The sequence below is a fragment of the Aulostomus chinensis genome, chromosome 10, assembly GCF_037954235.1.
Source record: "Aulostomus chinensis isolate RoL2024-O1b breed Wild chromosome 10, RoL_Achi_v1.0, whole genome shotgun sequence".
Lineage (NCBI taxonomy): Eukaryota > Metazoa > Chordata > Actinopteri > Syngnathiformes > Aulostomidae > Aulostomus > Aulostomus chinensis.
Window position 1 is genome coordinate 27156184 of NC_141329.1, and position 16845 is coordinate 27173028.

The 16845-nt window shown below is 44.4% G+C and overlaps 1 protein-coding gene across 5 annotated transcripts in view; it reads right to left on the reverse strand.

Annotated features, from left to right (window-relative positions):
• actn4 (actinin, alpha 4) overlaps positions 1–12039 on the reverse strand; it is a 57118-nt gene extending 45079 nt beyond the window's left edge. For 2 of the 5 annotated variants that reach the window (XM_086216755.1, XM_086216758.1), the window contains exon 1: positions 11645–12039. In XM_086216755.1, the coding sequence (XP_086072881.1) occupies positions 11645–11770 (126 nt within the window). In that variant the 5' untranslated portion in view covers positions 11771–12039. The remainder of the gene's footprint in view (positions 1–11644) is intronic. The other 3 variants (XM_086216757.1, XM_086216754.1, XM_086216756.1) reach the window with 2 other exon arrangements.
• Positions 12040–16845: the final 4806 nt, after the last annotated feature.

The following is a 16845-nucleotide window of genomic DNA, read 5'->3' on the forward strand; positions in this document are numbered from 1 at the left end:
ATTTACAGGGCCCCTGGTTGGTCCTGGAGATGCCTGACCAAAAATCTATGCCACAAGCCCTGGAGCTGAACTGCTAAATTCCAGACACATAAACATAATTTGAAATTGTAACACCAATGGCAAAAAAAAACAGAAGCAAATCCTAAAAATAGCAATTCACCACCAGTTATCCTCCTCTCTAAGCATGTTGCTTTCACGGTTCTGGTGAAGATGGAAAGGCTAACAGAGAAATGCGAGGGAATAAATAAAAGTGGCCAGTCAGTGAAGGAGATGAAGGGTGTTGCGTAGGATTATCTGGTGAGCAGAGTGTCCTTGTTATATACGAGAGCAAAAGGAACCTGGAAGCCGAGCACAATCAGTAAATATTTAATGCAGCCGTTTTGTGCCCTGAACCAAACACAGGCTCAGTGCGTTCATCTGCCCCAGTTATGGTCAGGTTTTTGGAGTGTCCTGGTTGTCTGTTGTGCATGTAAACACCACATCCTGGTTGTGGAAATCCAGAAAAGGCATTCTCGCAATTTTGAAAACCAGATAAACACAAAAGAATCTGCCTAAAAAAAAAAAAAAAAATTTTTTTTTTTTTTAAATCAACATGAAAACCTTTGTGTTTTTCCAGGAATTTTTCCAAAGGTCTTGACCAATAATTCAAGGTTTGATCATCAAAAACTACAATGGCCCTAAAAGATACGGCAACAACAGGAGGTTATACGGTTGAGTAAATGTTTAATCACAATATTATTGTCACGTCCATTAACAGCAATGATATAAATACCACTACTGCAGTAGAATTCAACACCCCCGATGAGTACATGTTCATTTTTCAGCAGCACAATACATCCAAATGTCACTTCCAGGAATTGATACGCAGACCAGAAAAGCGTCTTTTTTAAAAACATAATTTGGGTGAATACAAATGTTAAGAGGGTGGTTACATAGAGTGGACATCAGACTTCATGATAGTATGAGAGCAGACGGCTGAAGCGGTTTTAATTTATTTTCAGGCTACAGGTAAGATAGCTGCACAGCGCTCATAGTCGAACCGGGAAAAAAAAAAAAACAACAACAAAAAAAACCAGACAGGGACATTTCTTTTCACCGTGTGTTGAGGGTTTGGTGAGGAACAATAGATTATCAGGGGAACTTATCAGGGTCTCATTGTTCAGAGGTCTGGACTGTGAAGAAATGCTGTTGAGCAACTGATCAGGTAGTGAGACAGAAGTCTGGCACGAGGCAGCTACAATGCTAAACCCCAAACATCCCCTCCAGATGTCTGCTGTGCGAGTGTGTGTCAGGTTTGCGTGTTTGTTTGCGTATAAGCCTTTGCAAAATGTAGGATGAGGCCTGGCCATCCCAGTTCTCCCTTTGTTAGCAGACTAGCACGGCCTGTTTCTTGTGCTCCCTCTCTAAACCTAGAGGGAGGATAACCTGTCTGGGTGTGGCCAAGCATGCAGATATCCATCAAGCTATATTATACGGATGAAAAAGGACACCGAAAGAACCTGGTCAGTTTTTTTTGTTGTTTTTTTTGGAAGCTAACCAGCTTCAAGATGCACTGACGAACCAGCCATAAACAATGGACTGGTTTTGCATAATTTTGATCTGTAAAACTAAACCTGTGGTTCAGATTTCATCATTCTAAGGGGAAGATGCTGAACTTCTGCAAAGGTGTTGTTTCCTTTTCTTCCCCTGATGAAATAAATGACCGTTTGCTGCAATAAGACAGCAAAATTTTAAAAAGTTCCCATTGTCATTACAGCTTCGACAGACGTTACACCAGAGGAAAATGTGCAGTTCAGTGTCTCTGATCATAATCACATCTTGCCCCTTCCCCACCTCTCTATTCATCTCAGATATATGTCAGATTGGGACTTAATCCGGTCATTTGAGCAGGAATATAATCTCTGGGTGGGTGGTGATGAGGGCGGGGTGGACAGATGCTGCTACATCGGCCTCAAGAGGACAAACAGATTGAGGACAACCTCACGCAGTGTGAACAATACACACTCAGCCTGCACCCCACTAGGGAGCAACCACGTGCATCAACATGAAGAGGTTTGTTCCACAGAGAAAACATAAATCTTTTAACAAACAAAACCTGCCCTTTAAAAAAAAGAACACAACTAAATATTCATACGTGCTTTCAAGTCAAAATAAATGCATTTTGCAGCATACCGTAGGTATTTTTAAGCTCCCAGAAAACAGATGTGGGTTGAGCTCAATATTAGGAATACAGGGGATTAAAGGAGTACCTCCAGTGATTTAATACTGTGCTGTAATTAGAGTGGGGGGGAGGGGGGGGTGTTCAGAAAACGGGTTCTAAACAAATTCAAAAACGAAAGGCATGAGTGTTTTGACAGGAAAGACTAAAATTACTCCGATGATCAGTAAACAGCTCCGATCACTCTGAAATGTCTAAAGAGGAGCACTGGACCAACTGTGAAGAGGTTTCTGAGCGAGTTCCCACACTGAATTTAGAAGTAAACTCTGAGGTACACGGGGTTCACACAGTTCATCTCACTGAGGTCAAGAGCAAAACCTAAGCAGGATGTATAAAGTCACCTACCAACGACCACATGAGACGCAGAGATGATACGGCAATGCTGACCGACATCCACTTCTCCTCATAACCTCTAGTTCATGTACCATTTGGTGCATTTCTCACCCTTGTTGCAGCTGAGAGCCATTTATAAATACCCACAGGGAGAAGAAGGCTCTGCTTCTTTATTCTCAGTTTTGTTGTTTTTTTTTCCCCTGATCAAATTTTCATTGAATTTCGAACTCTCACTCTCACGAGCGAAATCAGAATAGAGCTCTGAAGTGGTGTTTCCAAAAATACAGAGCTCTGCAGAGCGCTGGTTGACAACAGAGAGGCTGCAGCCCCGCAGTTACGTGTATTAACACGAACAGCTCTCTGCAGTCATGGAGACGAGGGCAGATGATGGAGAGAGATAGTCAAGGAAAATAACAGCGGCACACAGTGAGGATGCACAGCACACACAAGCACTGATAGGGGAAGTGGGAGCAATGGAACAGGAAGATGTGCAGTATATTTGTAGGCACTGATGTCTTCTTTACCGTTTTAAACACATCTGCCTGCTTAGGATTGGAAACAGTGAATACGCTTGGAGGTTTGTGTTGTTGTTTTTTTAGAATGAGTGCAGCCCAATCAGTCACCTGTACACAGTGACGGCGTGTGAGGCGAGGTCAGTGTACATCCTTCCTCCTAAAACACAAAGGGGCTTGTTAATAAGGAACTTTCAAAATGTAGAACTGCGACTTTGTCCATTGTAACATCACAATGATGCTCACTTTATTTCCCTGAATGTTAAATGGACTGAAGCAGATACACAAAACCAAATGCACACACACACACACACACACAAACGCCCATCCATGTATACACACACTTGTGTAGGTGAGGACAAGAGGCGGCCTGTGATTGTTTAACTGCAAAACGTTTACCAGAAGCCCCAGGCACATAAACCCACAGCTATGTGACAGCTGGAAACTAGAAGGGAGGAAACCTCATTTTCAGTCAAACCCCTTCTCAAGAAGAATGGTGCCCCCACCCCTCACATACACTCAGACGTCTAAACACACGCACACGCACACACACACACCACCCTAAAACACACATCTTTCTCCTGCTGTTTCTCTACAATCGACCCACAACTTCTCAAAACAGTGTTTTCCATGCGCAGGCTCTTCTTGGGCGGCCTACACAGCAAGATAGGATACAAAAACGTGTTATTGTTGCTTCACAACGCACACAGATGTGCAACAAAGGTATCCATCTTTGTGCGTTGGTGTGGTCAAACACAGAGACATACAGCCGTGGAAATCACCATACACGGAGTTTAGGGCACCACAAATTAATCAGGGGTCCCGCCTCCTTGTGTCTACATCCTGTCCAAGCGGGTGTCCGTGTTTACAGCTTCAACGAGAAGATGAAGAGGAGCTTTCCACCATGAGAGAGAATTGCAGGAAATCAGTAAAACTTAACCCCTCCTCTCCAACTGTGGCCAGCAAACGACAGTAATATTCACGTGATGTGGTAGCTTGCAGTACATCAGCTGATAATAGTAAAATGTTACCTTTTATGACACGAGATAAAACATCAGGCAACGTTGCAGAGCGCGGGTCAGAAAAAAACATCTCGCCCTCATATGCGCATCCACAAGACGGAACAGTCCAGACAACATGGGCGGAATGGCATTCCTCATGGACAAGACAATTCCTCTATTATCTCGTTTCTGAGTCAAAGTTTAATTAAAACTCTGAACCATCCCAGGATGGAAATCCAGGGACTTGACACTGATTACATTTTTGATCTATAATATTTATGAGCTGGGCATGCTGGGAACCATGAATACACATCAGGTGTAATGATTGCGTTTGTCGGTTAAGGAAATGACGGATACCCACAGAGGTCAAAACCTGCTCAGGTCACACAACGAACCACTCAACTTACAGGGAACAGATTTAAGCCTCTGAGTTTGAGAAAACACACAAAAGGGTTGCTTACGCGGACACCCGCAGCGATGCGTCTCTGCTGAAACACACAAACGCTGTCGTGATCCGCAGCAGACACACCAACGACACAACTGCATCGCTGGTCACCTCCGTGTCACCTTCACGTCAGCACAGCAAGAAAACAAATGAGTTTTGGTGAACAGCCAGAAAGCCGGGATACGCAATATGCAATTTCTTAATTAATATCAATCTTTCCAGGATTATCTGCAACTCAGAATGATGATCATTTATTCTATGGGTTACTTTTTTTCCTCCATTCATTGTTTTTAAACGTAGAAATACAAGTTGGCAAAGACAAGTTTAGAGAGAGCCTGGTGAGGCCGATAAATCAGTTGTTTTTGAATGGTGTCCAGAGGATGTGTCTTATTACTCTGAACCCACAACTCGTCTACTACTGGTACCGCGTGGTCAAAAATGTGATTTATCCTTTGGAAAGTCACAAAATTGAGACACTTTTAAAATCTTCCTCACTCATTGCCCGAACACAAACACACAGCAGCCCACCGCCTGCAACTGCCTCATGTAGATTGCAACAACCCAAAACAGTCAGAGACGTCTGCAATATTGGAACAATAAAATTTCGATAGCTTGAAATATGCCAGCGCAGGCCCGGCGCCAGGATGAAACGACTGACTGCACAGAACAAGCAGCACCGCGCATTGCTCTGAGTCAACTGCTAACCGATACATGTGCCTCAGCCAGTAAATAATCCTTAGCATTTTTCTATTCTTAAAGTACAGAAGGCAGGGATACAGCCTGCAATCAACAGCCTGATGGATATTAAAAGGCCAAAAACAAAACACAGGCAGGCTGTGGGCACAAAATCCTCAACATAAATAAGACATTTAGTGTTGAACAGCTTGTTGGCAAGATGGCGCACCGGAAACGACATCAAATGTACCATCTTGTAAGTTCCTGTGACAGCCTGGCCGTCAAGTCACTACTGCCAATCATACTCACTAGCTACTTTAGCGTGCCTGCTAATCCTGTAGCTTATGTTGCAACCTTGTGACCCGAACGGAAGCTAAGAAGTTTCTAAAATCAATCAGAGCGTGACGAACGGTAACATTACATCCTGTGAGCGGAACAATCCCAGTTGTTGCATTAACCCGGGTTTTAGCAATGACTTTACCTGAAGGTCGAGTAGCTCCACGTTGCCATGATATACTGAAAGTTTATGACTCTGCATGGCAGCTTCTCTCTTTTTTTTTGAAAATTCTTCCACTGACTTGCCTTTCTCCTCTGCACCAGTGTCTTAAAAGGTGACATGTTTTCTTAAACTCTGGTTATCGACCCTTTTTTAAACTGCAACTTTGATAACAGGGCCAAGTATTAGAATCAGACCCAAAAATCCTTCGTGTCTCAGGCTCTGGTACCTTTTATTTAGTAATTATTAGCAAATGCCCGCGTAATTATTACTGGAATAAGATACTGAGCATGAATACCAGCTGAAACCCACTCTGACGGGTTACCATGCTAGTGTTAGCATTTAGCTGGCCTACATTCAGCCACATGGAGCTTCTACCCCAGTTGTAGGCCCTTGTTTAAAGAAAGCCAAGCATATCAAATAGCTCATTTGCCGCAATTGTATATTCTGTCAGTGTGCTTTGTTAAGAATAAACTTGGAGGAAATATGAAGGAGGGGCGTCTAAGCTCAAGCTAAAACCATCAACATGCACCCTGGCAGCCAACCAAAAAGGAAATTCTTAGTCCCCATTGTTGCCAATTTCAATTCATCTCTGGGAAATGCCATTTACTAATCCTCATAGCTATGCACAATAGCAAAGAAGTAAGCCATGAACAGCAACAATTAATGAGAGAGCTAAGGTTATGTCAGCCATAAACGGAATCCAGGGATTCGTGGCTTCTATAACATTTAGGCGCGCCTGTGTCCTCCCCTCTGGGCCAATATGCAAGGCCTTCCTCATACACAAAGAGAGTGGGAGAAACAGACCGTAAAGAAATCTCTTTGAATGAGAAACACATTAGGCTCCACCACCTCAACACATAAGCCTTCAGCCAACCAATGTCAATACCAGCCCTGGGCTATACGCCGCACTACAACCTCTCACTCTGATTGGTCTGTGCATTTTTTTAAAATCGCCTTCAGGGCATTAAATGAGGCAAATGGATCCAAACTTCATCCACAGAGTGGTTGGAGTCTGAAGGCATTTCTGCAAACAAATATTTGGAGCAACGATTGGCGCCATGACTTCCGCTACACCATAACCATCTGGAAAATTTTGCGAAACCCCCCCCCCCCCCCCCCCCCACGAAGACCCTCTTCTGCCCCCCAAGGATCCTTCTTGTCTACATAGCACAGCCACATCTGCAATCCTGCAAACCCCCAACTCTTGTTCTGTCAGGCAAAAAAAACAGGACACCCCGCCCCCTTTAGTAAATAGCCCCCTCCCACTGGCCTAGCAGGCTATAATGGGCCACCAAAGGAATGTTTCCCCCTGCATGCTCTCTCACCAGGGCCAATAGCTGAAAAGAGGGGGAAATACAGGGGGTTACATTCCTCTCTGCTCTGTCCTTTCGCTGGCCGTCTGCTGGATTGACTGATTCGTTGTTTAGGTCCACAAGCAGGTTCTGGATGGTAGTCAGCTGTAGCACAGGGCTTACCCACAGCTGACCTGGAATCAGCTGGCAGGGAGGGAAGGACTGAGACAAAAGCTGTGAACTTTTCATCTATCAAGCATGTCGCGATCATGTGACATGCGCATCTCCAGGAAACACAATGAGTAAAACCATGACAACTAAAAATGTGGGGGAAAAAAAATGTTTTTTTGAGAAAAAAAAATACAATTTGCAGCAGATCTAAATTGTACCTTTAAATGCATCAAGTTCCAACAAATGTTCCTCGCCTGTAAGAGGAAGGTCTTTGAGGCAGATTTACGCCTCTCGTTCTTTTCATTCTCAATGCCTCCAACAAGCATTTAGAGCTTGGAGTCAAACAGGTGATATCTACAGGAGATAATGATCTTGGTTCTGCAGATTAAGTTGCACAAGGCAGCAAAACAATGCACACATACCAGACGGGTTAAACAGATCGACGACTTCACGCTGTTCACCTGAAGCAGAGTAAACAGACTAAACAACAGGGAGGTCAAAGGGTGACTCTCACTGATAGCTACTAAACTGCCTTGATGTCCTCTTGCATCGGTCCCTGAAGGGCTGGTTTTGCTACACATCAGTCAATCTGCCAAACACGCAAAATACAGACAACGCATTAAAGCGCCTCGGCCTTTTACTCTCTGCAAACAAAACCCTGTCTGTTGACCGAGCAGGTTCAGTCCACATTCCTAATTTTTGGCTTCCTTCATCATTTAAAAACGCTGTTTTGGACCGGGAGAGTGTCTGGGAGGAAAAGTGGTCTGGCAGAGAGTCATGCAGCCACTGTACGGATGATGGTATGCTGCATTGTTTGGTCCATTTGTCCTAACAAAATGTCACTCACAGCTCGTCCTGAGCCAACCCCGACCATCTGAGCCGGCTCCGCCTGCCTGCCAGCCCGACGCACACAAAGCATGTGAAAGTGGGTGGTAAAAGAACAAACTAACCCTGTGTCCAGCTGCCCACCTTGGCAACAATTGGGAGAGAAAAAAAAAAAAATTATGTTGCAAGTTTGGTAGCCTACAAACATGTTCGTGCTGCTTTACTTTTGAGACGTTGGAAGACACATCTGTAATCAGAGAATCACGTAATTACAGTTTATGCTGAATTATCGCATCTACCTCCCCCCTTTGTCAGTTGCAGCTGTTAGTCGTTAAGTCTGCAGAGCTGCGAGCGCCTATCACAGTTTTGCTGCAATCACTTGTGTGCAAACAGGCAGACAGATTGAAACAGATGTCAGTATAGGAAAATAAAGACAGATTAACACCATAGTCGGTGACCACAACTGACTCTGCCAGAGTAACACATCTATGATTTATGGGAGGGAGTGCTCCACACTCTGAGGATGTAAACAGGACACAGCAAGAAGTCGATTTACATCCCTGCTAACACCTAGAATACTCTGATTTTGCATGCTCGCCTTAAGTTTATCACTCTTCTGCATTACTTATATTATAATTTGACCTTCTTAACTTATTTTCATTTGAGTTGGCCAAATAGCAGTGAGACAGAAGCAAAAAAGGACAGGCGCTAATTAATTGAATTTCAGAAGTGCAGCACTCTGGCGCAAAAGTACACAATAAATCACCGGTGATGCCAAGAGCTCCAGGCCCCTTTGGATGGGTGTTTTACTGCTTTCCTTGTTTGCTCACCCACCCAAGTCTGCTGCACTTTCTCCTCGTCGTGTGACGTGACAAATATGTGCAGCAGCCTAACCGTCACTGGGAAGCTGGATTTGCATGTCGACGGGACCAATAAAAACTCTGGTGCCGTCACCGCGTACTTTGACATGTTTCAACGTGTGGTGCAGTCCTCAGCAGTGAGAGAGACTTAACAACATGTTTGCCGAGCGAGAAGCTTCGCCTGTAACAGCTAACTAGACTCAGGTGGGCTCGAACCAGGTACTCTGGAGTGTTAGAAAATGCTGCCTGGAGTATAAAATGCACAACTGGAAACATACAAGGACAAAACTCTGCCTCGTCTGCCAAAGAAACTATACACATTTTGTACAAATGTGTATAGTTGTGCAATCACCAAATCACAAGAGACATCCAAAACAAGTTGTTTTTGTGTCGAGTGAAACTCTGAAGGCCTGGGAAACTTTAAAATTATTTATTAGATGATTCATGCGGACAAATTTCTAATGCGCAGCCTAAATACTTTAGCCGCACTTTTTAATTTTGTGTCTCAAGTCTTCTTCTTCCAAGTGAAGAATGCACCAAGTCTGACTGCTCCTGTTCTTGACCCTGCAGATTCTCACCCTCCCAGGACAGAAAGACAAATTCAGTCCCCGACTCATTACACGTCTCCTCTTGATATTCATATCTGAGGCCCTTGCTCACTTTTGCGCAATAACTGGCAGAGCGAGCGTGGCTATACCACAGGAATTTACCCTCTGTTCCCCCGCCGCCTCACCGGGCCAGCACAGCTCATGCTTGGCAAAGGGACACATCCCTAATCTGTTCTGTTCCCCGATCAATCGAACACCTATCAGCATCCACCAATGAGAACACATTTGGGAACAAGAAGAGTGGAACTCAGCCCAGGTTTGCACAACAAGCCACTGTTAATGATTGGTTCGTTTGATTTTCTTTTCAAGAAACTTTGACCTATGTGATCACTCACTGGACAAACATGCACCAGGTCCACAAGGCCAGGCTGGCTGGCCAGCATGAGGTAACAACTGAGGACGGGACTCGCCAGGTTTGGCTGTAATCGACTGCAGGAATGTCTGATGCTGACAGCTAAAATGCTGAGTGGCCTAATAGAAATGCATGATTCAATGCTCGGCATGCTGTCACACCACTAGAAAGTATGCCAGTCATCTGACTAGTCAGTGAATAAGATAGAGCACGTACTCTGGTTAGCATGACACACACACACACACACACACACACACACACACACACACACACACACCCTTTCAATCATTCCAAGCAGTTAAGCAATAGTCCTTCATTTTGTCCTTTCATATTCTGCGCTCCCTGGTTGAGGAGGGTGAAAACCTGGTGAGAGACACCGAGGGGAGAACTCTGCACCCGCGGTGTGGGGACGGCGTGTCTCCTGTCCATTTTTATTTGGTGGGGTCATTATTCGTCAGGGTTTTAATGGCTCTATCTCTCTGCAGTGATTCACCGCAGCTTCTCCAAAGAGGGAATTACAAAAAAAAGAAAAAGAAAAAAGGAGGGTCACCTTAGTCCAGTGAGTCAAGAACATAAGCATTTATCCTACTTAGTGACATCTGTTAACATGATGAAAAACTAGGGGGATGAGGAGAAACCGGCTGCAGAGATGGGGGAGATTGACGGGAAGGATAAACGTGGTTTTAGATGAAGGCTCCAGATACAAAGTTTGATAATGAGGGCCGATTAGTTAGCGGGGGTCATCATTTTGATGATACGTAGTTAGGAAACAGGGAAATGCAAACACGATGTGCAAAGTGGTGTCACGTCAACTGTGCGCTGCAAATTTCTGCTGTGGGCTAAAATCAGCAGCAGTGGGCGTTCATTCTGTGCTCTGGAAGGAGTGCGGCTCCAGAAAACTTGGAGGATAGCATAGCTGCAAATATGTAACTATATCCTGCACTAAAAAGAGGAAGCAGCATCACAAAGAGTGTTTTTTTTCCTTTCTTTTGATTCATTACACCAGCTAGGGGCTGCACTGTCTCCCAGCATTTCCCTGCATGAGACCTGTCAGATTGGCTCAGCCAGGACATCCTGACCTACCAGCCAGGAACGTTTGTGCCCAAAGCTCACCAATAGGCTGTGTTGCTTTTAAATAACAACAATAATAAATCATAAAGTACTTTTCCCAACGACAAAAAAGCTAACTTCCTTCAGTCTGTATCACAGTTAAGCCTCCTCTCCGTATCGGCCATTATAACTACGGTATCGGTCAGTTTTTCCAGTGGTGAGCAGCAGCAGAAACTCGCCCAGTTCTGCTTCCACCCAACCGAGACAAGCAGGCAGACAAGCGGGGCAAGAAGGCTCGCTGACGCCCCTGACACCCAGGAAACACAAATTCTGTCAAATAAACGTCCGCACAAGTTTGGTTTGAGAGACAATGTGGCGCCCTGTTTCCGTTCCGGGGGTCTGGTTGGGTGGGGAGTCAGAAAGGTGCCAGAATTATTATTTTTTTTTTTTTTTTGGAGGGGGGGTGGTGGTGGTGGAGAAGTGAAGCAGCAGCTATGCGGGCATGTGTTTTACGTTCCCATTCACAGCGGGAATTAAGAGGAGAGAAAAGCAGTTTTAAGAGGAGTGAAATGGAGCGGCGTGACGTTGAGCGGAGCTAAGAGGAGACGCAGGCTACCAAGAAACGGCAGCCGAAAAAAGTGGGGCAGCTACGGGGTTTTTAAAGCAAAAACCGAGGCCCGTTTTCGGTCTCTGACCTCCACTCCCCGTCTCATTCCTCCCCTGCCATTTTCTTTCCATGCACCGCCGCCTCCTCTTAGCCCGGCTCGGCTCGGCCCAGCTGGGCCCGACTTCGGTTCACTTACCTTCCTCTGCTGTCTCTCCCAGGCCGGGTCCAGCAGCAGGTCCCGGTCCCAGTCATTCTCCTGCTCCATGTAGGTCGGCTGCCCGCCGGCCGAGTGTTGGTTATTGGCAGCGTGATAATCTACCATGTCAGCAAAAGAAACCTGAGTGCGCCACAGAGAAAACTGTCAGGAAACGATCAAAATAAAAAAAAATGAAAATGAGCAACGACGGCCCAAATCAGAGAGGTGAGACGGGGAGGGATTCGCGACCCAGGGAGGTGTCCTTCTCTCGCCGCTTCAGCCGTGAGTGTCTTTATTAATGTGTTGAATATCCGGTGTGTGCAGTCAGAAACCCAGCCGCTGCTGCTGCCGAGGGAAGAAAAGCTTTCCCTCTGAACGGTGTGGCTGGGAGGAACCGGCCGCTCCTACAGGCACAGGCGACGCCGGCAAGATGGACGCCCTGAGGAGCTGCACTTCCGGTAGACTTTCAAAATAAGACAAGCTCCACGGGCTTGCCACTTACCCCCACCCCCGACTATCACTGAAAAGGCACTCTTTATTTTAAATTGATTCTTTTTTTTAAAAAATGTTTTCACCTTTATCATATGTTGTCCCTTTATTGTAATTATCTTTACAGTTGTCAATTAAACACATTTCATTATACTTGAAGTAATTAAGAGCTTAAAAACTAAAAAAAACTAAAAACAAATGAAATGTTGAATAAACCTCAGTGTTTATACAATGTTTAAATTTTTTTTCTTTTAAATTTCTGGATCAGTTTCACATTTTATATGTAGTAGGAACTAAGTTTTTCAACTGCCCCTGTCCTCACCCATCCTCAGGAAAGCGGTATATTTTATTTTGAAGGTAAACTTACCTATTTCCGTTGTAATCCAGCTGGTTCCTCGGGTCTTGACACACCTGTGCAATCGCTTCCAAAGGCTCAGACACTTCATGAATATTCATGTCACATTTGAACGCGAGTTACTAAAACGATTAAACATTCACCGCTTTTGAAAAATTAACAAACACGAGATGCTGAAAATAAAATCCAACATCAGAACAGTTAGAGGACGCCATTTAAAAAAAGAATTAGACCCTGAGACACGCTTTGATATCACAACAAACATCCAGTCCACATCCAGTGCTCAATGTTCATGAGAACCTTTACAGTATAATTTACACTAAACTGAAATACACTGCAGCCAGGCGGCTAGCTGGACTCCTTTCGTATTCACGCAATGTAACAAAAATAAGGTAAACATGTCGCAGCCTGAACCACAAACACAAATATTTAAAGTATTCGGTGCAGCATGAATCTGCTCCTGAAATACAAAATACCTTCTGGGTTTGGTTTCACCTTTCCAGGTTTCAGGTTTGGGATGTGGCAATTTCAGTCTCAAAAGTGCCACTTACTGCCTTTAGCTGTGTCTTGTTTTTGTTTTTAAAGGGAAGAAAAAAGAAAAGAAAAGTACTGGGTAAAATAAAACTTGGTCAATTCATAGGAGCAACAAAGAAAATTAAAGAGGCTCGCAGTGACTTAAAATATTAGTTTCCGAGAGGCAATTATTGCAGTTATTGTGGCTGGATGTTCGTTGACTGTTTGCAAAATCCGGAGTTCAGATTTTTTGGTGTGTTTTTGTTTGTTTGTTTGGGTTGTTGTTGTTTTTTTTGTTTTTTGTTTTCAAATTTATTCAAATCTGCCCACCGGAATGACCTAAAAAGATGGTGGGGATCCAGGGTCAAAAGGTCAGGGCCCCTTTCTCGTTGACTAAACTTTGAGGGAACCTCCTCAAATTTGGCACAAACGTCCACTGGAACTCAACAATGAAGGGAAAAAAATTACGCTGGTCAAAGGTCAAGGTCACCTCGTATGAATGTGAGATCTCTGGAATTGGACAGACAGTAAATAAATATAGTGGACAGATCCTGACCCGGCGTTACAAGAGAAAAGGTCAGAGGATCGCAAGAGGACACTGGATATCATCTGGGAACTATAAGTTCTTGTCACTAATGTTTTTTGCCAAAACATCCAGTAGCTGCTGGCGGAAAATCAGCGGATCACCAGTGGGATTTAATCCCCAGGGAACCACAAATTTAACAGCTAGCCCTTGAAATAGTTCTTGCGTGACAGAGAGAATAAATTCTGACTAAATTCCAACTGAAAATTCAAACCAAAACTCGTACCCGCCCGGTCTCTGATTCACTTGCACAAAATCATGAGATTTCATGTCTGTGGTGAGTCGCTGCTGCATGACGCAGCGTGCAGAGAACGGTGGAGGAAGTGAGCAAAAAAGATTTAAAAAAAAGAAGAAGAAGCAGTGATGAGAAATGACCACTGATCACTTTTTTTAACTTTTAAATGTATTTTTGACATTTCAGAACCGCAGCAAACACTGTTCAGGCTCTGAATACTCACTCCAATGTCACTGTTGTGGTCGGACGCGTACAGCCTCGAATAGGAAGGACATCGAGGTAAGGATGTGATGAAATCATGGGCATTGAAGACTTTTGAAAACAACGACAGGAAAATCTGTGTTTGTGCCGTTTGTGTCTGGCATTTTTAGTGCAAAAATTCCAAGAATTTGACACAGCGCAGTTAAAAGACGCTCTCTGAACGTTAGAAGGACCTGGACAGAGAAGCCCCCTTTGACTTTTGACTCTTTTTTGTTTGTTTGTTTGTTTGTTTGTTCGTTCGTTTCAAGGTATTCTATTTCTTTAAGTTTCCAGTGTCTCGAACCTCTCTGGAAATGATAAAACAAAACAGCAGTAACTTAATTTGAGGGGGGAAGAAAAAAACCCCACCCTGAGTAGTTGATTCATGTGAAGCTCGTGACCCTCGAGGGTCAAGACCCAAACACGTTGGGGAAACGTTGACCCCGAGGAGTGACACCCATTAAAAAAAAGAAAAGAAAAAAAAAAAGCCTGAACTGCAGCATCATCTGGCAGATCTGCCGGTTGGAGGCTGGTTCGGAGGGGTTCCACCTACAGAAGTAGGTCATGCACAGGCTGTCCTGGTCAATCAGCGTCACCGCAGCCTGGAGCAGCGTGGAGATTAGAGCGGGACCATATTTAAGCTTTGATGTTGTCATGTGAGGCCATCGAGTGCAGCTCATCCACGAATGTCTCTCGGACCGGACACGGCGGTACCGTCTCCTAAGGACCAGGCCTGCCTCCCTCACGGATCATTACAAACTCTTGAACTTGTCACGGCCCGGTGGTTCTGACGGGGAACTCTTTGTTGATGGGAAGGTTGTGCTTGACTTCCATCGCCGTGTTTACCGCAGGGCGAGGGAGTGGACCCTCCACACAGCCAAATCTCCACCGTCACAGCTCGATTTAATCTCCTGACACTGAAGGACCTGACGGGTCACGTGTCCCTGTGACTGCACCTTATATGACGACAACAACAGCAGCCTGACGCCCACGGACGACCGAGCAGATTGGTCACGCGCACTCAATAAAAAGAAAACCTCCCAGAACCATGTGCGAGTAACTGATGCCATCTAGTGGCCACAGTAACTATGACCACAAGAAAGTAGGACGTTAGTTAGATGAGGTCAGCGGAAGGGAAGAGAAGTCCGTGCAAGGAGGTGGAAGGAGGGTTTTGACGGTCACAGCTATTTTGAAAGGCGTACGCTTGCTGACGGGGAGTGGACAGCCAGGTGGGAGTCGACTGTCGGCTTCCTGTTTTTCGTGAGAACAGAGCTGTTTGTACCCAAAACCATGATCTTATCCTGAGTGTTTTCGTATCGTAATCTAACCAGAACGTGCTAGAACGGTGTCGTTTCAGAGGATTGGAACAGACTTCAGTTGCTGTGTGGGGAGAAGGACGGGCCGCGTTACAAATAAACTGGATGTCGCTTTGATATCAGTGAAGATGATCGAAAAAAAACACATCTGCTTTTGCGTAGTGTTTCACATGACTTCTTCTTATTTACCTATTATTTCTAAAGGTCTCTGTTGTTACCACTTACGATCATTTAATGGTGGAATATTTACTCCTTTTAACTGCCTGTTTTATTTATCAATCTACAATCTACATCTTTTAACTTTACTTTTTAAAATTCTTGTTTTAATTTCTTTTCCTCGCCTCTTTGAGCCCTGCATTTGTCTTTCAATTTATTTCCTGGCGTTTCAGCGTCGTCTAGGTGGTCAGTCGCTATGAATGAAGCCTGACGGACTCACGCTTGTAGCCTTCAAGGAGGCACTGAATGCGGAGAGGAAGAGCCTGACGCCTGGCTGATAATCTCACTGGTAGACGTGTTATCCTTTATTGCAAAGCACAGGAAAGCATATTTTGGTTTTTATATATAATACACATTTTTAACATCTCAAATTAAAGCACAGCTGCATGGTTATATATCTTGTTTTTTTTTTCTGAATCAAATCTGAACTGCTGCTTCCATGAATTAAATCATAATATTTTGAAAATGAAACTTGAAACTTTTATTATTGAATTTTGTGCTGAGGTTTTTTTTGGGGTCAGTTTCTTTTTTTTTGTTTTTTTTTTCCTCGTGGGTGTTTTTTTGGTTTGTTTTGTTTTTTAAAATCTGGTGTTGGTGGAGCAAATGTGATACACAACAGCTTGAACGCGACAACGGCCTCGAATAAAGAAGTTCCTGAGGGATGAGACAAAAAAAAAAAGAGGAAGACAGCAAGAAAAACAGAAGCGTGTGACAGTCACACTAAACTCAGAAGAAAAGGTGATGAGACGGACGGGAAGAGCGGTTGGGTGTGGCCCGTGTGTGACTGTCACATGCAGTCCTCAAATCCAGTTTGAACTAACACAATGGCAACACAACAGGATATCACAAACACACACACACACACACACTCGGTCAAACTCTGGTACGTATATCCCGACTGTTCTCACTTTAAAGAATGATGCTGGAGGACGGATATTTACACATACCAAACGCTAGCGAAGAACAGAGGGTCATTTCTCAAAATATCCCCTGTGGCCGAAGCTACGCAGACCGACCCCGCAGAACGGCTGCAGACGAGATGAGCTGATGTATTCAATCATGGCCTGATGAGAACAGCAACAACAACAACAAAAAACCTTTCAATCTGACAAAGTTGTTAAAAAAAAAGGGGGGGGGGAACTGTCGGGACAAAATAAACGAATAAAACAGTCAACAAACAGTGAAGAGAAACAGTTGCACAGATGCTTGTAAATATCAGTGACAGTTTCTGGGACCAGAGGAGGAGACACTCAT